At 38.3% G+C, this 17,673-nt stretch overlaps 1 protein-coding gene across 2 annotated transcripts in view; it reads right to left on the bottom strand.

Moving 5' to 3' along the window:
- Positions 1-8,809: 8,809 nt before the first annotated feature.
- VAV3 (vav guanine nucleotide exchange factor 3) overlaps positions 8,810-17,673 on the bottom strand; it is a 147,062-nt gene continuing 138,198 nt past the window's right edge. For both annotated transcript variants that reach the window (XM_036387985.1, XM_036387986.1), the window contains 2 exons: positions 12,697-12,848; positions 8,810-11,301 (listed from right to left, as the gene is read on the bottom strand). In XM_036387985.1, the coding sequence (XP_036243878.1) occupies positions 11,260-11,301; positions 12,697-12,848 (194 nt within the window). In that variant the 3' untranslated portion in view covers positions 8,810-11,259. The remainder of the gene's footprint in view (positions 11,302-12,696; positions 12,849-17,673) is intronic.

Here is a 17,673-nt window from a genome sequence, read left to right as displayed (position 1 = left end):
AGCAACTTTTTCTACGTTGTCCTTTCTGCATACCTGTTGCTGCACATGCTGCAGTCCAGACAGCCACAGTACACACCATGTCACCACAGAATATCAGAAACCTTCACCCCACACAGAGCAACACCAAACCACTTCAGAAGGCTGCAAGCTCTGCCCTTCTTGTTCTTTGTCCCAGCCTTTTATCCCCTCCTGTTGATGCCCTGCACCTGTGTGCCCTCTGCTCCCTTTGGTGGTTGCTCAGTGCCCCTGGGCACTCCATGGCTCGTTGCTGTCAGTGCTGCTCACCTGCTGCTCACAGCTGCACCCACTGGGGATGAGGCTGGGCCAGCCCCACTCCCAACCACCACAAACTGTGTGCCTACATATACCTACTAAAACTCTTAGGTACATGAAGAATTCTGAAAAAACAGGAAAACACTTATCTATCTAACTACTAACCAGTGAGCACTCATTTGTCCAAGGCATTCCAGGGAGAAGAACTCACTGGTGAAAAGTTTTCTCCACTGAAAGAGTCTGTCCTTGACCATTTCTGGCCATGCTAGAGAACAAGGAAACAGCAAAAGTCAGCAAAAGTGGAATCTTACTCCGGAGAGTTTACAGCTTTTTCTCTATGGGATTTAAACAGAACATCTCAGAATCCTTGTTGGCCATGTCTGCAATACCCATCAATTCCAACTTCCCAGCAATATTTAGAGTGTGCCTAAAGCAGATACAGCCTTGTCTGACGCTCCCCTAACAGCGGTATCAGGTCTCCCTGGCTCTCTTCAAGTCAACAAATTGCCTGGGCACCTATAGACTGCAATAGTCCAGGTTCTACCTTCTGTTCACCTACTAGTGCATTACATTTCTACAAACATAAACTCTTTAAGAATGGTAACTGCAGGTTTAACATTTTAGTATGCTTGCACTGAGGTGCAAGATTAATTGAAAACTTCTGACTTTGTTACACATAGCACAGTTGTTGACTATCCCTTATATTATGAAAGAGTGTAGATGGAGTGTTGCTTTTTAAAATTAGTCATACTAACATGCTTAATAAGAATGTTGTTCATTTCTCAGTCCTAATAATTCAAGAACAGTGAAACAAAGTAGCATTATTTCAACTAACAGGTCTGTCTTGCCCTTTGGGTAAATTGTAACTGAATCCAACAAATGTGAAAAAACTTGGATTTCTTCTGCATTTACTGTTGGAATCAGAAAGCCAAAACAAATAATAACAAACAGGGAGGAATCAGTCACCATTAATGCATCTCAAACTTTGTTCAGCAGATTCTTTATCTTAAGAGAGTTTTGTAAAAAAGCATCAGGTTCCAGCATACAAAAAATTGCTCTCAGTGCATTTCCTTTGATAGACAGCTAGAACCAGGTAAAAGCAATAGATCTTGAATTTTAGTCTGCTTTACTTCTGACACTGTAGGATTACTATAGGTTTTAGGCTCAGAGTTAGGAATGCTTACCTCCCACTGCAGTACCTCAGGTTGCAGTCTGTGCAACTCAGTTACGTCTTCAAACCTCATGTATGTGGTACAGGGATGCTCATGCTCCTCTCTCTGCCCTGGAGATCAGTGCCAGTCAAGCTTGAGCTTTTTCTGAAGTTTTTGACTATAGTCTATATCCTCCATGGTCTCTGCTTCACACATTTTTTCATTTCAAAAGCTTAGAAGAAAATATAACATGACTCCAACCACACTCCAGGAAGTGTAATAGTGAATTCTGATCTTGGAAAGAACCACATACATTCAAAGGGCATTTGAGTTTACAGTCTTCACTTTCTTATAATAGCCTACTTTTTTGCATGATCACAATGGATCATTGAAGTTGAAGAATAGTATAAAATATTCTGAAATAATATAAAAATTCTGTAAAGTTCTATTACTTAACAGAATGTTGTTAAAATGAGTGTTCAGTTCTCTCTTACAACAAACTTCCTCCCTGCCTCACGAGAAGCCACACTCAGAGTATCCTATAAACCCTTCCAAATGCAAAAGCCACCAATGAGTAGGTGACATGGTGATTCTATTTGAGGTTCTATCCTCATCAAAGCATGCAATATGGAACATTGGTATTTTTGAAAAGAAGTGGAAAGTACAATATATACTAGAAATGCTCCCTTTGAAATACCCAGGGCAAATCCTGATTATGCTTTAAGTGTGTGTTTTGCCATTGGATTTCCTACTACAGTAGGGTTTCTTTTATTTATATATATGCCCCATGCTCGTTACTGTGCTGGGAAGTGTTCTGAAAGCTGCTCCATTATGTATATTTCAACAAGTTGAAGTTAATGCTCTACTAAGCATTTTTCACACTATGTGGGGAATTACAAGTTACATGTTTCTTGCACTGGTAAGTATAATAAGAAACCACTGCCCAAGGCAAGGTACTCTTTGTGAAGACTTAACACATGCTGGAAAAAGGCCTCTTGCTGCTGTCTGCTGAAACAAGGATGAGGAATTGACTGAAGTGTTCTTTTGTTGATGTCATCAGACAAGAGGGGGAGGAACAAAGGATACAAAAGAGCATAAGGAACCACGGAAACACTACACAGGCAGAGAAGAAAGTCACAAATGAGAATAAAAGACAAAGGATTTGCCAGAAACAGCAATCTCTGGAAAGAAAACTGACTGTTCATCTGGAAAATGGAAAAATCTGTATGTTCTTTGTAAGTATACTGTCCGTACCAATGAAAAACTTGATTTTTCCCACCAATTTCTTCTCCTAGAAGCAACAAGATTCTCAACACTGGCTAAAGAATATTCTGTGTGCACAGTTGAATGCATTATGTCACATCCTCATATCACACAGATATAGCTGTAACTTCAGTGTCTAGATAACAAAGGTTTTACAATTTATTAAAAAACTAATATATCACTAGAGCAAATCCTGATATTTTGCCAACTCTTTGAAAGTAAGGTGAAGCCACAAAAGGACCCATTAATACCAGCTCCAAAATAAGCAGCCATGTCACACCCAGGCTGAAGTGTAGTGAAACACGTACATGCTCCAAACACCAGCCACATCAACTGGTTGTTGATTTTGAATCCAGGTTCATTTTGTGAGTGGAGACGGGCCAAACTCCAATGACACAGGGAAGAACAAAGTGTCATCTCATATGCTACTTGTTTTCCAAGCACATCCTGTTAGGCCACAGGTTAATCATTGTCACTTCATGCACCCACATATCACACAGTTCATTAATTATTACTTAATGTCACTACACTACTAGATTGTTTGATGAATTCTATTAGTAATTAGAACTGCTCATGCAGTGACATTCAAATAAAATTCCTCTTCAGAGTGCATTCATTATGAAGAGCCAAAAAGAGAAAAAAGCTAGATTTTATTAGATGCATTTCATTTACACTACAGCTTGTTGATTTATTTTACTGTTACCTACAAAATACTCATGACAATCCAAAAACTGAGACTAAATTCAGCTGCATTTAAGACAAGTCCCTGCATCTCCTTATACACATTTAGAACAGAGAAAAAGGATGCCACGCCAAGAGCTAACGCTGTTATTTATCTAGAGAAGGTCAAACAAGGAAAGGATGCTTTTAGACACCAAGTAGAATTAATCTTAGCACTAGTATTCAACCATTTGACTTCAAAAAAGAGCACAGTCAAGCTGATGGCTTGTTTGCTACTCTGTGTTTTAGGGACAAATTTCAATACTGCAGTACTTTTACAAATTCTGCCTGAGAACTAAATGAACTGGGCTTGTTTTACAAAAATGTAATCTTTGATGATATGAGGGAAAAAGGCTTGAAGCAAAGCCATTTCTTTCTTACATCTGCCATTTTCTTTAAGTTCAGAACAAAGTAGAAAGACATGATACCTTAGCTGCCTTTTTTGTTAACTTTCCCTGAAATCAATATATATTTAAGAAAAGTTTTCATTTTACAAACCTACATATGTTGCAGCAACAGTATGTTCTATCAAAAATAAACCTGTGAACTGCAATAATGCTCTTCAGCTCATGCCTCCCACTGTGAAGCAAGTCTTAAAGACTGTGGTTTTACAACATTTTTACACTGTGAGCTAAATATGAGCCAATTGCATCTCCTGAAGAAACTGTTTTAATTCATCAACATTCAAACTCTGCATCTTGAGCAGCCTGATAGCTGTGGATGTTCACCTCATTACCTTTCATTTACCTTTTCCTCTACACGTTGGTGGAACACTTCCATGAGATCCTGGTAAACACCAGCAGGCAGCTGCAGCCCTGTACAGCTCAAAGGCAGTTACAGGGAGGAAGCACAGTAGGAGCTCCAAAGAACACGTGATGTGTGTCTCAGGCACCTCTAACTCCACATAAACCATCCCCGAGTGACATTTAGCTAACCACATCTGAAACACCGCCAGGCTGCGGATAACACAACTTGCCCAGGTAATTTTGTATCTATGTAGCTTGTTCAGAAAACTTTCCTAAAAACTGAGTCCCCTTTCTTCAGTTCAAGGCTGTGTTTCCTGTTACTGTTCACACTGACTAGGAACTGAACTAATTCACTAAACTGACTAGGACTGGACTAAGGGTTCAGTCTCTTAAGTTATGTAAAACCTTTAAGTTATTTGGATGCTATTGTCACACCCCCCCTTAGCCTTTTCTATGCTTCCATTCAGACAATTCCAGTCTCTTCAGGAATATTTTCAATGTATCCTATTCCCTGTATCCTTTACAGGCCTTAGTGGCCAAGGCTGGACAAAGAACTTAAGCTGGAGCCTTACCAGAAATCAACTAAACAGTGACTTCCCATTTTATAGATGATGTTCCCATTACTAGGCATCAATACAGTATTTACCTTCTTCCAAGTAAAATCCTGTCAACACTTCTGTTCTGTCCATGGTTCACTTTTACTCTTTTCAGCTGCTTAGCCACAAGTTGCCCAGTCTTAACTGGTACAGATAATTCTTCCCACCTGTAAATAAAACTTCATGGATATTTAACTGCATACTCTTTCCTAAACTACCAGTTTATCAGTATCTGGGTGATCCAATCCTCCTGTCCACTCACAGCCCATGCTTGCATGATATTATCTCAAAATATTTTCAATTTATTCTAGACACAACCAAGAAGTATTTGTCAAGAATGCTTTGTGGGGACGGGTACATGTGAAAAAGACATCCCCTAGCATGGGATCTTAACTCTCTAGAGACACACTGAGACCGACCATCAGTGACTTGAAAGGGAAGAATGTGCAGGCTGGGAACCATTGCTTTTGGAAACTTACTTTTTATAAAGCCGTGTGACTCTTCAGAGTAGCACATAAAAGACAACTATGATCAAATATTTTCTGTAGCAATCTTTTTTACACCTGTAGATATATATAAAAGAAAATGTTTACTAGCATGTCCCAGAAGATATCAAAAGGATTTTGTGCATCTGGTCTTACTGTATAAATTTGAGGAGTTGCAATCAAGTTCTGGTAACAGGAAGACTAAACCTGCATTTCCATATTCAGGAGAATTTACAAAAAAAGGGTATGTTCTCCTAAAGTACAAATCAAAATTGCAAAGGCTGAGAAGCTGAATCTAGACTTTGTTTAGATTTCTACAGTTTGATTTTCCATATCCTGCCATTCTGATCTGGAGATCAACTGGCCTCTTAATCATCTAATTCCATCTTTACCTGACCCAATACTGTGAACTGCAATAATGCTTACATGCCGCATACTTACATTAAAACACAACTGCAAAAAACAATCTCTCCAACTGCCATTGACTGCATCCTCTGCTTGGAATAGTTCTTGGGAATATAGCAGTTGATACAAAAGCTAACAGAAGTCCCATCCTGCCCTTTCCCGAACAATAAAAATTAATGCTACAAAAGCAAAAATCAGGCATGATTGCTTTTATGATCTGCCTGTATTTTTCTTCTCCCCACACAAGTGGTGTAAATATCTGTGGGACTTGTACCACACCTCAGTTGAACTTTGTAACAGGGAAGGGAGAAGAAGCAGAAAAGATCTTTGTACATACCCAGGTAACTGAGGAGGGTGGGGGTCTCCTGGCACACTGGACACAATTGATAGCTACAGGCCATAAGGACATGAACTGTAAAACTACCAGAGAAAAGGTTTCTTCAATTATACATATTTCCATTAGCCCTATGCAGAAGTAAGAATTATAATCCTAGAAATAATACTGCATCTCCTTGAGGAGACCTTTCAATTGCTTTGGGAAAAAAGACAACTAATTGAAAACAGAGAGTTATCTGGTAAGAGTCCTTGCTTAGGACCACATTAGCAAATGTTTTCCCACAGGGTGACATAAGAGAATTTCTGTTTCCAATCCACTGGTATCAAGAGACATATAATATGTTGGGCAATGATTTCGAAAAGTTACCACATACCAGGTTGTTTATGGTGTGGCATCAACTTTTTACTTCTTGTTTTCTAGTCTTCTCTATTTCTGTTCTTCCCAAAGCCACTATCATCATAAAAAAAACCATCTCTGAAAGAAGCAAGCCAGCCTGATGCCCCTTGGTAAACAGCCACCTCTGAACCTGCCATTTTTTGTACCTGTAAGTTTACTTAAGGTCAGATTGCAACCTTTTATAATGAACTCGTGTATTTTCCAAAAAGCAGATTTATCAGGTAGAAAATTGGAACCCAGAAAAAATCACCAATAACTTAAATATTCCAGGAGGCTTATTAAATAAAATCTAACTTCACAGTCATGTAAGCAGCAGAGATCCTCATAATGAATGGGCAGAATACACTACAGCAGATCAGGAATTATAAAACTAAATTAGAAACCCAAATTTCATTTGCTATAAAAACAAATGGCTCTTTGTTCTTCAAAAGGAAGTTGCTGAGATAATGCAGTGAATCACCCTTCCGCAGTCAATTTCTGAAGCTTAATCCTTTCTATATTTCTTTTTGCTAATTATCTATGCATCATATATTTCAGCATTTTGTGAGAAAGTATGATATGATTAACATCTCATCTCACGTCTTTAGGACGCCTAATTACCCAAAACTACCCCTCCTCCACAGAGTGGACATGAAGGCAAGAGCCAAAACCCCACAGCGTGTTTCACTGCTTGGCTCCTGCTTCTTGTAGTAGCCTGGGACAGGACTGAGCATTACACACACACACACACAGAGCATCCCTGCCTGGCAGAGCATCCCTGCCTGGCAGCTCCCTTCATGCCTGTGCTGGGTGAGCCCCTGGTGGTGCTGACTGCCATCATCCCAGCTCTTACAGCCTCACATTTTACATCTGCAGCAAAAACAGGGTTGACAACATACTGAGGGCTCAGCTCTTGCTGGACAGCACTGCACTCCACCAAGGTTTTCTGTTCCTAACTCTCTGCCATGACCCCCAGTGAAGAGAAGTTTGGAGGACACAAAGAAGTAGATGACCCAAACTAACCAAAGAAATACTCTGTCATATTATTATATACGCTCAGCAATAAAATGGAGAGGAGGGAGTGCTTCTTCTGTCACTCAAATGAAATAAGCCATGCTCTGAGACAACTTGAATGTCAGAGAAAAATAGTAATGTAAGGCTCTCAGCAGCCCAGTTTCCAGCACAGAGACAAGAATTAATAGAAACAAATACTTTTGAACTGAACATTAAAGTCAACAGAACAAAACCTGGGTCTGAGTCTGGGTATTTTGTATAAACAAGCACCACCTCTTTCTAGATGTACCTCTGTCTCACCTTTATAAATGGCTAAAACCTGAAGTATTGTCCTTTTCTTCTTCTTCACAGAGCATCTCAGGCTTGCCTGACAGGCAAAGGGAAAGGAATCCTGGTTGGCATAATTTTCATTGTCAGGATAGATTTTTTCTAGGTGAGATTTTCAAGCTTCCAAGCCTTACAATGGAAAAAAAAAAAAAACTATTGAGAGAACACAGCCACAAGAGGTTCTTATTCCCTAATTACAGTGCTTTCTCAATTTCTCACCCATCAGAGGACATCTCTTCTCACATACAAGGGGAAGGAGAGAATGTCTGTGACCGAGTGTGATACTGTTAACAAGAGCATTAAATTGGGACACATTTTTGCATCCCACATTAGGTGTGACTCTTCGTTATGTGATATGTTCATGGGTGACAGGAAAATTATGCCTTACATCTGCAGAGATGTGTAAATGCCTCATTAGGTTTAATAATTATCTGTTAGAAGGGCAGTTCCACAAGAAAATCTCTCTTACTGAAAAATGAAAGGGACACAAAAAAAACCCACTGCAACTGAATCATCACTGTCCTTGCTGAGTTAATTCACCTGTCCAGAAATATTTTTATAAACACATAAATAATGCATGTTACATTGTAAAAAATACATGAATGGGCTACATCACAAAGGTTATCAAGTAGCCCCTGAAATCAGACACAGACTGTATTTTCAAATCTGAGTTCAATTCAGCCTGAATTTATATGTTAATTCACATACAAGAGAGAAAGAAAAAAGAAGGTGGAAAAGCTGTTGCTGTGACAAGTCACACATCAAACTTTTTAGGCACAACTTCTTTTCAAACAAAAGAAGTACAAGTATCAAAAATCAATGATATATGACTGATTCTGTATAGCTAAAAATATAATAATAAATTTTAAAAAAACCCACACAAAACAAAGAATCCTCAGCACCTTCCTGGCACAAGTCATATTATCCTGACAATAAAAAGTTCTCAAGGAAAGCTATACTATCCCACTTACATTGACAGCTCAGTTTTACAGCTAAATAAGGATTATATAAACCTTGGAGACAAAAACAAACCATTATCAACTTCTCACAATGAGAAGGTGGTGAGACAAATGAAGCACAACCTTCACAGCAGCAAACTACACATTTTGACACGTCATTAAACAAAAAAATTAACCAGTTTATTATATTTAACATATTTACAAAATAGTACAAATTAAAGTACTGTAACTCCATTATTGCATGACATAAAACAACTCCATACAGGCAAAAGCAGCACATGAAAGAGATGCTCCAGAATACTTAGGAAGTCTTTGGTACTCAAAATATAGTTTAAGATGCAGCATTAACTCAATCAATACAGGGCATTAAACACAGACAATGATATGCAGATTTACACCACAAAAGTAAAGTTTACCTATGGCTTTCATTCTTCTCAAAGGATGACTACTGGACTCAGGAATTGCTTAAAAGCTTTAACACATTTTTAGGATGGAGAGAACACTCAAAATTATTCTAAATCCAAGCTGTTGAAAGTGACTGCTATATTTTTCAACTCATACTGAATTTAACTGCCTCTGCTCAGAACTATACGACAGTAAAGCACTAAACACTTCACAGACATAGAGCCTATTCCTCTACCCCTTAAGCAGGCAAAACTGGGAAAGAATCATCTTTGTCTCCTTAAGGAATATAGGATTAAGCTCTCAACAGACAATCAAACTGCATGGCAAAACATGATCAAAGACTGCATACTCTAGCCTACACTGCTGTACACATCATTTACAAAATTTTTATGCATCATCTACATATTTACAAATGCTCTCAATTACTCCATCAAGTAATGTATTCAACACAATCACAGTTTACATCATTTTGAGGTAAATCCTTGAAAAGTTAGAGCATGGGCAGAATTTCATCTGCAAGGCTGAATCTCTCCAGTTTCTAAGGAGAAGCTCCTCTCTTTGCCCTGGTCACACAGCACTGCCTGCCAGGTGTGGCAGGTGGGTAAGAGTTGCAGAGATGAAGGGGATTTTGTGAACTCTGTGTTGTGCTCAATTCTTCTTGATGGCCAGGAAAGGCCAGAAAGAAGCAAGGAATCCTGGGGGTAGCCAAAGAAAAACCCAAATATGTACTAGGAGATTCTGCTCTGTGGACAAATAGTGGAGATTATGGTGCTTGTAGACTGGGAAAGCACTGCAGGGTTAAATTGTGCAGTGACAGTGCACACTAACTTTAAGATGCCAGCAGAAAAAGAGAACAGGCAAAAAGCAAAAGAGAGGATGTAGGATAGGATGAATTAACTTCATTTAAGAGCTTGATTTTCTTTCAAGTTTTCAAGAGACATTACTTAAATATTTAGAACTGAATATCTGAAGACATCATCCACATTTATTTAAGCTCGTAACTACATTTCTACCTCTTCATAATTACAGTAAACACTGCCACACCAAGCAGTGGACACCACTTTACAAGGCCTGGTCTTTCATGCTGGCTAACCTAGACGCATTTGGGGATGCTGAGAACCCTGCAACAAGACAACTCCTTCATTGAACTGCCATTGACATCTTAGGCAACAAGAAAGGAAAGGGCAGAAGGAAGTTTGCAAGTTCCATTTGCATTCACAAAAGGTGATAGAAACTCCTGTATAACTAGGAAAAGACAGTACTGAATTGAAAGCATTGAAGCTCATCCAAGTCAATCAAGAGGTTAAGATAAACACTTTTTTCTTGAGAAATAACATCATCTTGCATTAGTATTTTCTCCTTCAGAATAAATCTGCAATATTTATTTAATGTTATCGCTGAAAACTTTCAACTCATGTTGTCATGACTATCCCCCCACAGTTGCACTTTTATTGTCAGCTGCTTAAATGAAAAACCTCACATAAAAAGGCTTGAGTTGACAATAAAAGGATAACACAATTCCACTTCGTGAATGTTTTTTAAAGCAATACCAAATCACTACACCTTTTTAGATTGTCTTTAAACAGATTGTTAGAAGATCTAGGCAGGGCCTCAAAGTAGCCAGTTAAGTAATTACATATGCATGAATGCTACTCATATTTACTATACATTTCCTTCAGAATATTTTTGTGAGTTTAAAATGGTTTGTAAGCTGGTAAGTAAAGTAGTTTGATGTCTCAAGACAATTCTACTGACTATACTTTATGCCCATTGGAATGATTGAAATCTGTTTTCTGCATGCAGTGAGATAAGAAATAAGAAGCCTTCATCTCCTTGTACCATCACAGATGTTAGCTGGAAGAGAAACGTTAAATATTCAGCCATTGCTAGAACTCATGGTGTAGTACAGAGTGAAATGCAAAGGAACAAAGAATTTTGTTTTCCAGAGATCTTCTGGGAAGGTGAGGGTTGGACTTTGTACTGATCCCCAGTGATGGCAAACTGGCAGCTTGTTTCTTGCACAGCTCTGGGGAAGGTAATCATCTGTCAGCCCAAACATCTGTTTAAATCTCAACATTAAGACTGGAAGGTTCAGACAGGCAAAAGTGTTGCTGTTTAAATACTTAACAAGACCAATACCACATTGAAGATATAAATTTTTACAATCCCTGAAACTGCTGGTCAGCAGAGGATAGTTTCTAATTCATTCGTCCTCTTCAACGTAAGTTGATGGAAACCAGCCCACCTAAAAAGGGGAAAAGCAAAACAAAATAATACATGAGATGCACAAGGGTTTTCTGTTTTTTGTTAATGGCTGACCTAGGCACAGCAAGGATGGGTCTGTTCTGTACATATATTAAAAAGATTACAAAGATAAAGACTGTAGAGTCTAGTGTCCTACACTTCAGAAGTTATAAAGTTATCTACATTCTGAAATTAATGATGTGCCAAATAAGATTTATTTAAGACATAGAGTGACACAATGTCATATTCCTTACTTTATGTATTTGCTTTAGGTTTCTTCAGACTTCTTTATACCTAAAGTCAATTTAATATACATGAAAGAACTCAAAACCAAACCTAGAGCATGACTAGAAGGGGTGACTGCAGACATTTTTAGACTACCTTGCCAAAATATCTCCAGAGGTGAGTTTATAATGTCAAGTCCAGGTTATGAAAGTTACCAAGGAATGCCAGCACTTAACAGGGCATCTGTTAGAATGTGGGCAGCTGCATTACAATGAGTTGTTCAGCTTTCTTCACATGTAAAATGCATATAGCACAATGGGTATTTCTTCTGCTTCCCTATTTCTTCTGGTCTAATTGACTATTTAAAAAGCTGTAACCATTTAACTTTAACATAGCCAAGCTCATGTACACAATAAAAAGGATTCTCCAAATTGCATAAAGCAGTAAGTCTGGACATTCACTTCAACTGCACTTGCAACCATCATTTCCAGCTTCAGACAATTTACATTCTTCTACCTCACATTCCTTGACCCTGCACTCAGCACTTTAAACATGGAAACAGCAGTCTCAAATGCTTCTGACTGATCTGCATTATAAGGCAGTAAACTAAGATTGAAACAGTAAACCCTTTATAGGTCAAAACTGAAACTTCACTTCCAAGTCTCAGAGCAGGGTGTAAAGTGAGTTCATAAAAATCCTTGCTAAATGTGTCACTTCATCTGGGCCACATTCCTAGAGATCAAAGCAGCAGCCTTATATAAAAAGGTGGTTGGTTCCATTGCATTGTGTTCTGGCAGAAAGATGTGGGAAATCATTCTGTGGTAAAGTGCTAAAGAGAGCTCCACAGCACCAGGAACCTGACCCCAAGTATCTGTGTGCAAAACAGTTCAAAAAAGGTCAACTGTAGCAGTGCTATTAATCCTGGTTATTTTCCAAACATATAACCTAGCCCAAATATTCAGCCTGGTAGGTCAGATTAAATAACCAATAATTTAGATGCTGGGAAAGCTACCTGGCAAGAGTTCTGCCTCACTGCTATGAAACAAAGATGAGAACATGTTCCATCTTTTGAATTTAAATACACAATGTAGGATCACACTTTTTTTTTTAACAAAATCACTGTCAGTGAAGGCAGAAAGAAACACAGGAAAAGGAAAATGAATAGCCTTACCCTTCCATTTACTTCACCTCTCCACCAGCCATTGGCACTCATCTTGGTGTAAATTTTGACCACGTCCCCTTTGAGCAAGGACAGCTCTCGCATGTCTCGCGCACAGAAGTCGTACCTGGCTATGGCAATGCCGATCACCTTCGGGCTCAGCACTGAAAGGAAGCACATGGTGACATTAATATTAGGGCTGGTAAAATGAAGGCTCTCAAACTACTGTAAACAGAAATACTGTAAAATATAAAACAACATACGTACACTGGCAACATACACTGGCATTCCTTTTATGCAAAACATCTGCACTACAAACATCAATAAGACTTAAATATAGGTTAATGGTATAAAAGCTGAAGGGATTTTTCTTTTGGTCATTTTTGGAAAAGTCCTCTTTATTTTTAGAAGAAAAATCAAACTAGATGAGCCATAAATAAAATATTCCCCACCCTAAGATTGCTAAATACATCTGCAATTATTTTATTCTTGTGCTTCATAATAAAACTTGCTGCCAGTTATATACATCAACATATTTTACAGGTCACTAATTTCCTTCCAAAAGAATTATTAGCATTTACAGTTGATTTAACTTTAGACCTCTAATGAAGCAAAACAAACAGAATAAGGTGCTGTTCTTTCAAAAAACAACTCCCAAGTTAAATATTAATGCACTTAAAACTGGAAACTAACATCAGCATGAGCAAAAAGTTACAGACTTTCTACAGGAAATTTCCACGGATCATTTGTCACAATCTGCATTAATATTGACTGATGTAAATCTATTCTTTTCAGGAGTTTGTTCTGTAAATCACCATTGAATTTTTCTATAAAATTAAGGTTCAGTGAAATTAACACTTTAAAGTTTCAAGGTACATCAATACAGAAGAATTTTGCCAATGTAAAGCCCAGACATTTTAAACAATAAAAAGCTGTGAAGAATTTTTAAAAAGCAAAGGCACTTCAAAAACCATCATTTTTCCAAATAGTATTATAGGAAATTGTTCCAACGCTGATGTAGAATGTCCAAACTTGCAAAAGAAATCCTCAACGATTCCAGTGTGAGGACAATGAGAGGAGAGTAGGCATGGCCTAACAGATAAAAGACCTCTGACTTGAGCATTTTAGAAAGAACATCTACTACTCCATGGCATTTTGTAGTTGGATTATTTGGCCAAGGCATTTTTCAGCTTTTTTTCCCCATTAATGCCACTGTTTGTCTACATAAATTACTGTAAGAGGAGTTCAGGAGCACAGGCAAGCTTCCTCTGAAAACATTTCAGGTGAATTCATATGATCATGATGGATGACTTGATATAATGTACATAGAATCATCTCTGTCCTCAGAACCCTTGGACATTTCTTAGAAATGCCCAATCTTCATTAGGAAATGCCTTTAAGATTCTAATTTAGGAGTGCCCTCAACAATGTAATACCATGAATTCATATCTAGGTGCCTTTAATTTAAATCAAGAACCCAAAACACAGCAGATGAGCTGAGAAACCTTAACAGTTTCAGTTCTGCTTGTGTTGAGGTTTTCTTCTGACTCAAATGGATCCTAGACACATAATAGTATTAAATATCTGAAAATCATAATATGTTCAAATACTTTCAGCTTAAAGAGAAAATATAAACAATTTATTTTAAACTAACATGGAATACTACATTTAAAATATTATTAGATATATCACAGAAATAGAATGCCTAAAAACCAGTTTTGATAACAGATGTTTATATCATGTCACTAAAGCTTAGTCCAACCCTTCTGACTGCTTATGTAGAGTATGCTTATCAGACACCTGATAAATTATGTAAAAGATGCCATATAACAGAGAACCAGCCTCTCAGTTTATTGCTTATATTGATGTTGCAAAAATCTAGGTGCTATATGAAGCACATCAAAGCTCAAACATGCTTTTTTCCCCCTCTTAGCCAGTCGATGTAGATGGCACTTGTTTAGACCCTGACATGAATGTAATGTCCTATCCCTTATCAGCATTGCAGTAATCAATTTTACAGGGAAAGAGCACATCATGGGCAGCAATTGTTTTGGAGAAAGAAAAAAAGAGCAGTTATTGATTGGAGGGTCAGTAAGCATTCCCAGGTGTGCAGCATTCACTGACAGATTTGGAGAAGCATTGCAGGATGCAAGGTGGGATTCTGGGGAGCAGGGTACAATTTCAGATTCTAGAAACATAAAGGGGCAAGGAAAAACTACAGGAAGCAAAGATGAACAAATTTGGGAAAATGGGGAAAAAATAACTAAGAAAGAAATGCATAGAGGAATAATAAAGATGGAAAATAGCAAGGAAAATTAGGATAGAGAACAAAGAGGAGTACATCTGGGGGAAAGGAGGACTTTTAACTCTTTTTTTAAGTCACAAAGCAGAGAGGAAAAGGAGAAAGAAGCAAGAGAAATCAAAACCATATATCTTCAAAAGTCTTGAGGCAGAAAGTAGCAGAATTTAGATTAATTTAGAATCCAAGATCCATATTTTCAAATAAAAGTGAAGCTCATGATAGGAAATATATAAAAGGAAGCCAGATGAGTGATGGAATACAGGAAAATGACAGTGCTAATTTTGGAAAAAAATATTAACCATATCTCTCTGCTGACACAATCACAAAAATACCTGGAGTAGAAACTATCAGCCCTGAATTCCCAATTAGTGCTGTCCAGGGATAAATAAAATTGAGGGAAGACAACACATGGAAAGGACACCTGGACAGATGGGAAAGAGAAGCAACACAGAGAAGGACAGAAAGAGGATAGCTACAGGAAGAACTCAGAGAGAGAATGGGATTAACAGCATAGATTGATGGAAAGAAAGGCCCAACAGGTGGATGAGGGGAGGGAAAGAGAAAGTGTTAACAAAGAAAAGAAGCTGTTAAAAAGCAATAAGAAATAAACCTTGTGTAATAGAAGGGAGATACTCAGAGAGCTAATTGGAAATAGAGTGAGAAATCCAAAGGAGGAAAATGAAAAGTGCTTATGTGAATGAGAAAAATGTGCTTTTACTTAATCCAGCCTTTTCTTCTGCAAACAGAAGATGATGACTACAGGAACTATAATCAGCTTTGATTTACACTGGAGTATGTTGGACATTACCAGTGAAATAGATGTGCTGCAAATGAATTTTAATACTAGTTTGAGGCACTGATGATGCATCTAGGGTGCAAACCACAGAGGTTCCCTGTGATCACAGCAGGCTGGTCTAGCTCACATGCTTGAATTCCATGAAGGTCAATGTAGTATTATTAAAGCTGAGAGTAGTTGTTTCTCTCTCCTTGTGCTCTGGCCTCCTCATAAATCTGCAGCCACTGCCCTGAGGGTTGCTCCTGTGTATTAGTTTGCAAGCTCCTTGAAGCCATGTACATTTATTTGTGCATGTACTGTTTCACCAAGCCTCGGTGCCCTTATCCAGGCACAGGCAGCACCTTCAGTAGTGCTCAGCAGTCAGCTTAACCTTCTCCTCTGTTACCAGCTTCCAGATCAGCAGAACTAAGCCAGCTCTGAAGATACTTTTGAAAAAAATACTTGTAATATCATGAAATAAATATTTGGTCTTTTAATGTAGGTAAATTATTGGGCTAATTTTAAAAAGAAGGTTTGCTCTAAATATATGAAGTAATGCAGCTCAGCACTCCAAATGTAACGGGTAGATATGCTTAATTAAGCACTGCAGATCAATGTTTTCCTTTAATATTTTTTACTTGTGTAACAAAATACTTAAACTGGCATATTGTGATATATAAGACATTGAATTGATACCTATTATTATAGTTATTAATGAATTTTCTGATACAGCAATTTTTCATATTAAAAAAATGTCATTATAATTTATTGAAACCTCATTGTGGGAATATATGGGAATGTGTGATAAGGTTCAAATAACTGAGTCTTGATTGCTGTTCTATCACCGTAGGCCACTTCACAATTTTACTCTCATGGAACAGATACCAGTTTCAGTAGAAATGGAATTTACAGTCAAGTACTGGGCAGCAAGATGTCCTCTCCTATCCCTGCACAAAAGGACAAAAGCTCAGAGTATTTACCTTGAGCAAAGAGCTAAATTTTAACTGCTTCGTGTTGTTTCAGATCAGATGAGTGCTTCAGGGAGTCCAGCTGAGCGTCACCACCACAGGGCAAACAGCTACACCAAAATGGCTTTCTACAGATGTGTCCTTTATAAAAGCAAATGTCAACTGGAAGGGCACCCTCTAGCTTGGATTCTCAGTCATTGTTGTGACTACTGAAAGGAAGTATCTGCCCCAAGAAAATCTATATGTAAGGGCATAGAAATGGAAGAAACAACTGAGGGGCAAAACATCCAAGTGTAGTCCAAGACATGGAGACTGAAATCCCTGGGGTGAATCAAGGGAGAGGTCACCAGAGATGCTCTCAGCACAAGTAAGCTCAGTAAAGATTCTTCTACAAAGCTGCCACCTAAGTCCTTTTCCCCTCAGGAAACTATGGAAAGCCCCAAGAATCCTCCTCAGAGCACTAAGTAATTTGGACAGTCTCTGTGGGGCAGGTGTAAAACATACTGCCCACTGAGATCTTGATGACTCCATCTGCATTTGTGCTGGACACCTCCCTTCCCTAGGGCAAAAGCCAGTCCCACTCCTGCTCTGCACACCCCAGGCAGTGTCCTCCACCCCTGTACACAAAGGCAGGCCAGTGTAACCTGAGCAAGTGCTGCTTTCTCCACATCAGCAGCTCCTTCCATGTGCTCCTCAAAGGCATTCACCTTTCTACTGGCAAAATTCTTCTTAAATTGTCCAGTGGTGCAGTTCACCTCTTTGCAGACCAGATCTTAGACATCAGAGCAAGTGATACCCATACTGATGCACTGACTGAGGCCACCAATGTTACTACTTTTAGCATTTTTATGCAGCCTCTTGGTTTGAAATGATTGCATCTATTAAAGCCAGAGATGGTCAAACGGAAATAAAGAAAACCATATTTAGAAAACAGATGGGCAAAA

This window comes from Molothrus ater, chromosome 9, assembly GCF_012460135.2.
Source record: "Molothrus ater isolate BHLD 08-10-18 breed brown headed cowbird chromosome 9, BPBGC_Mater_1.1, whole genome shotgun sequence".
NCBI lineage: Eukaryota > Metazoa > Chordata > Aves > Passeriformes > Icteridae > Molothrus > Molothrus ater.
The sequence above is the reverse complement of the archived record's forward strand: the minus strand, read 5'-3'. Positions and strand labels throughout refer to the sequence as shown.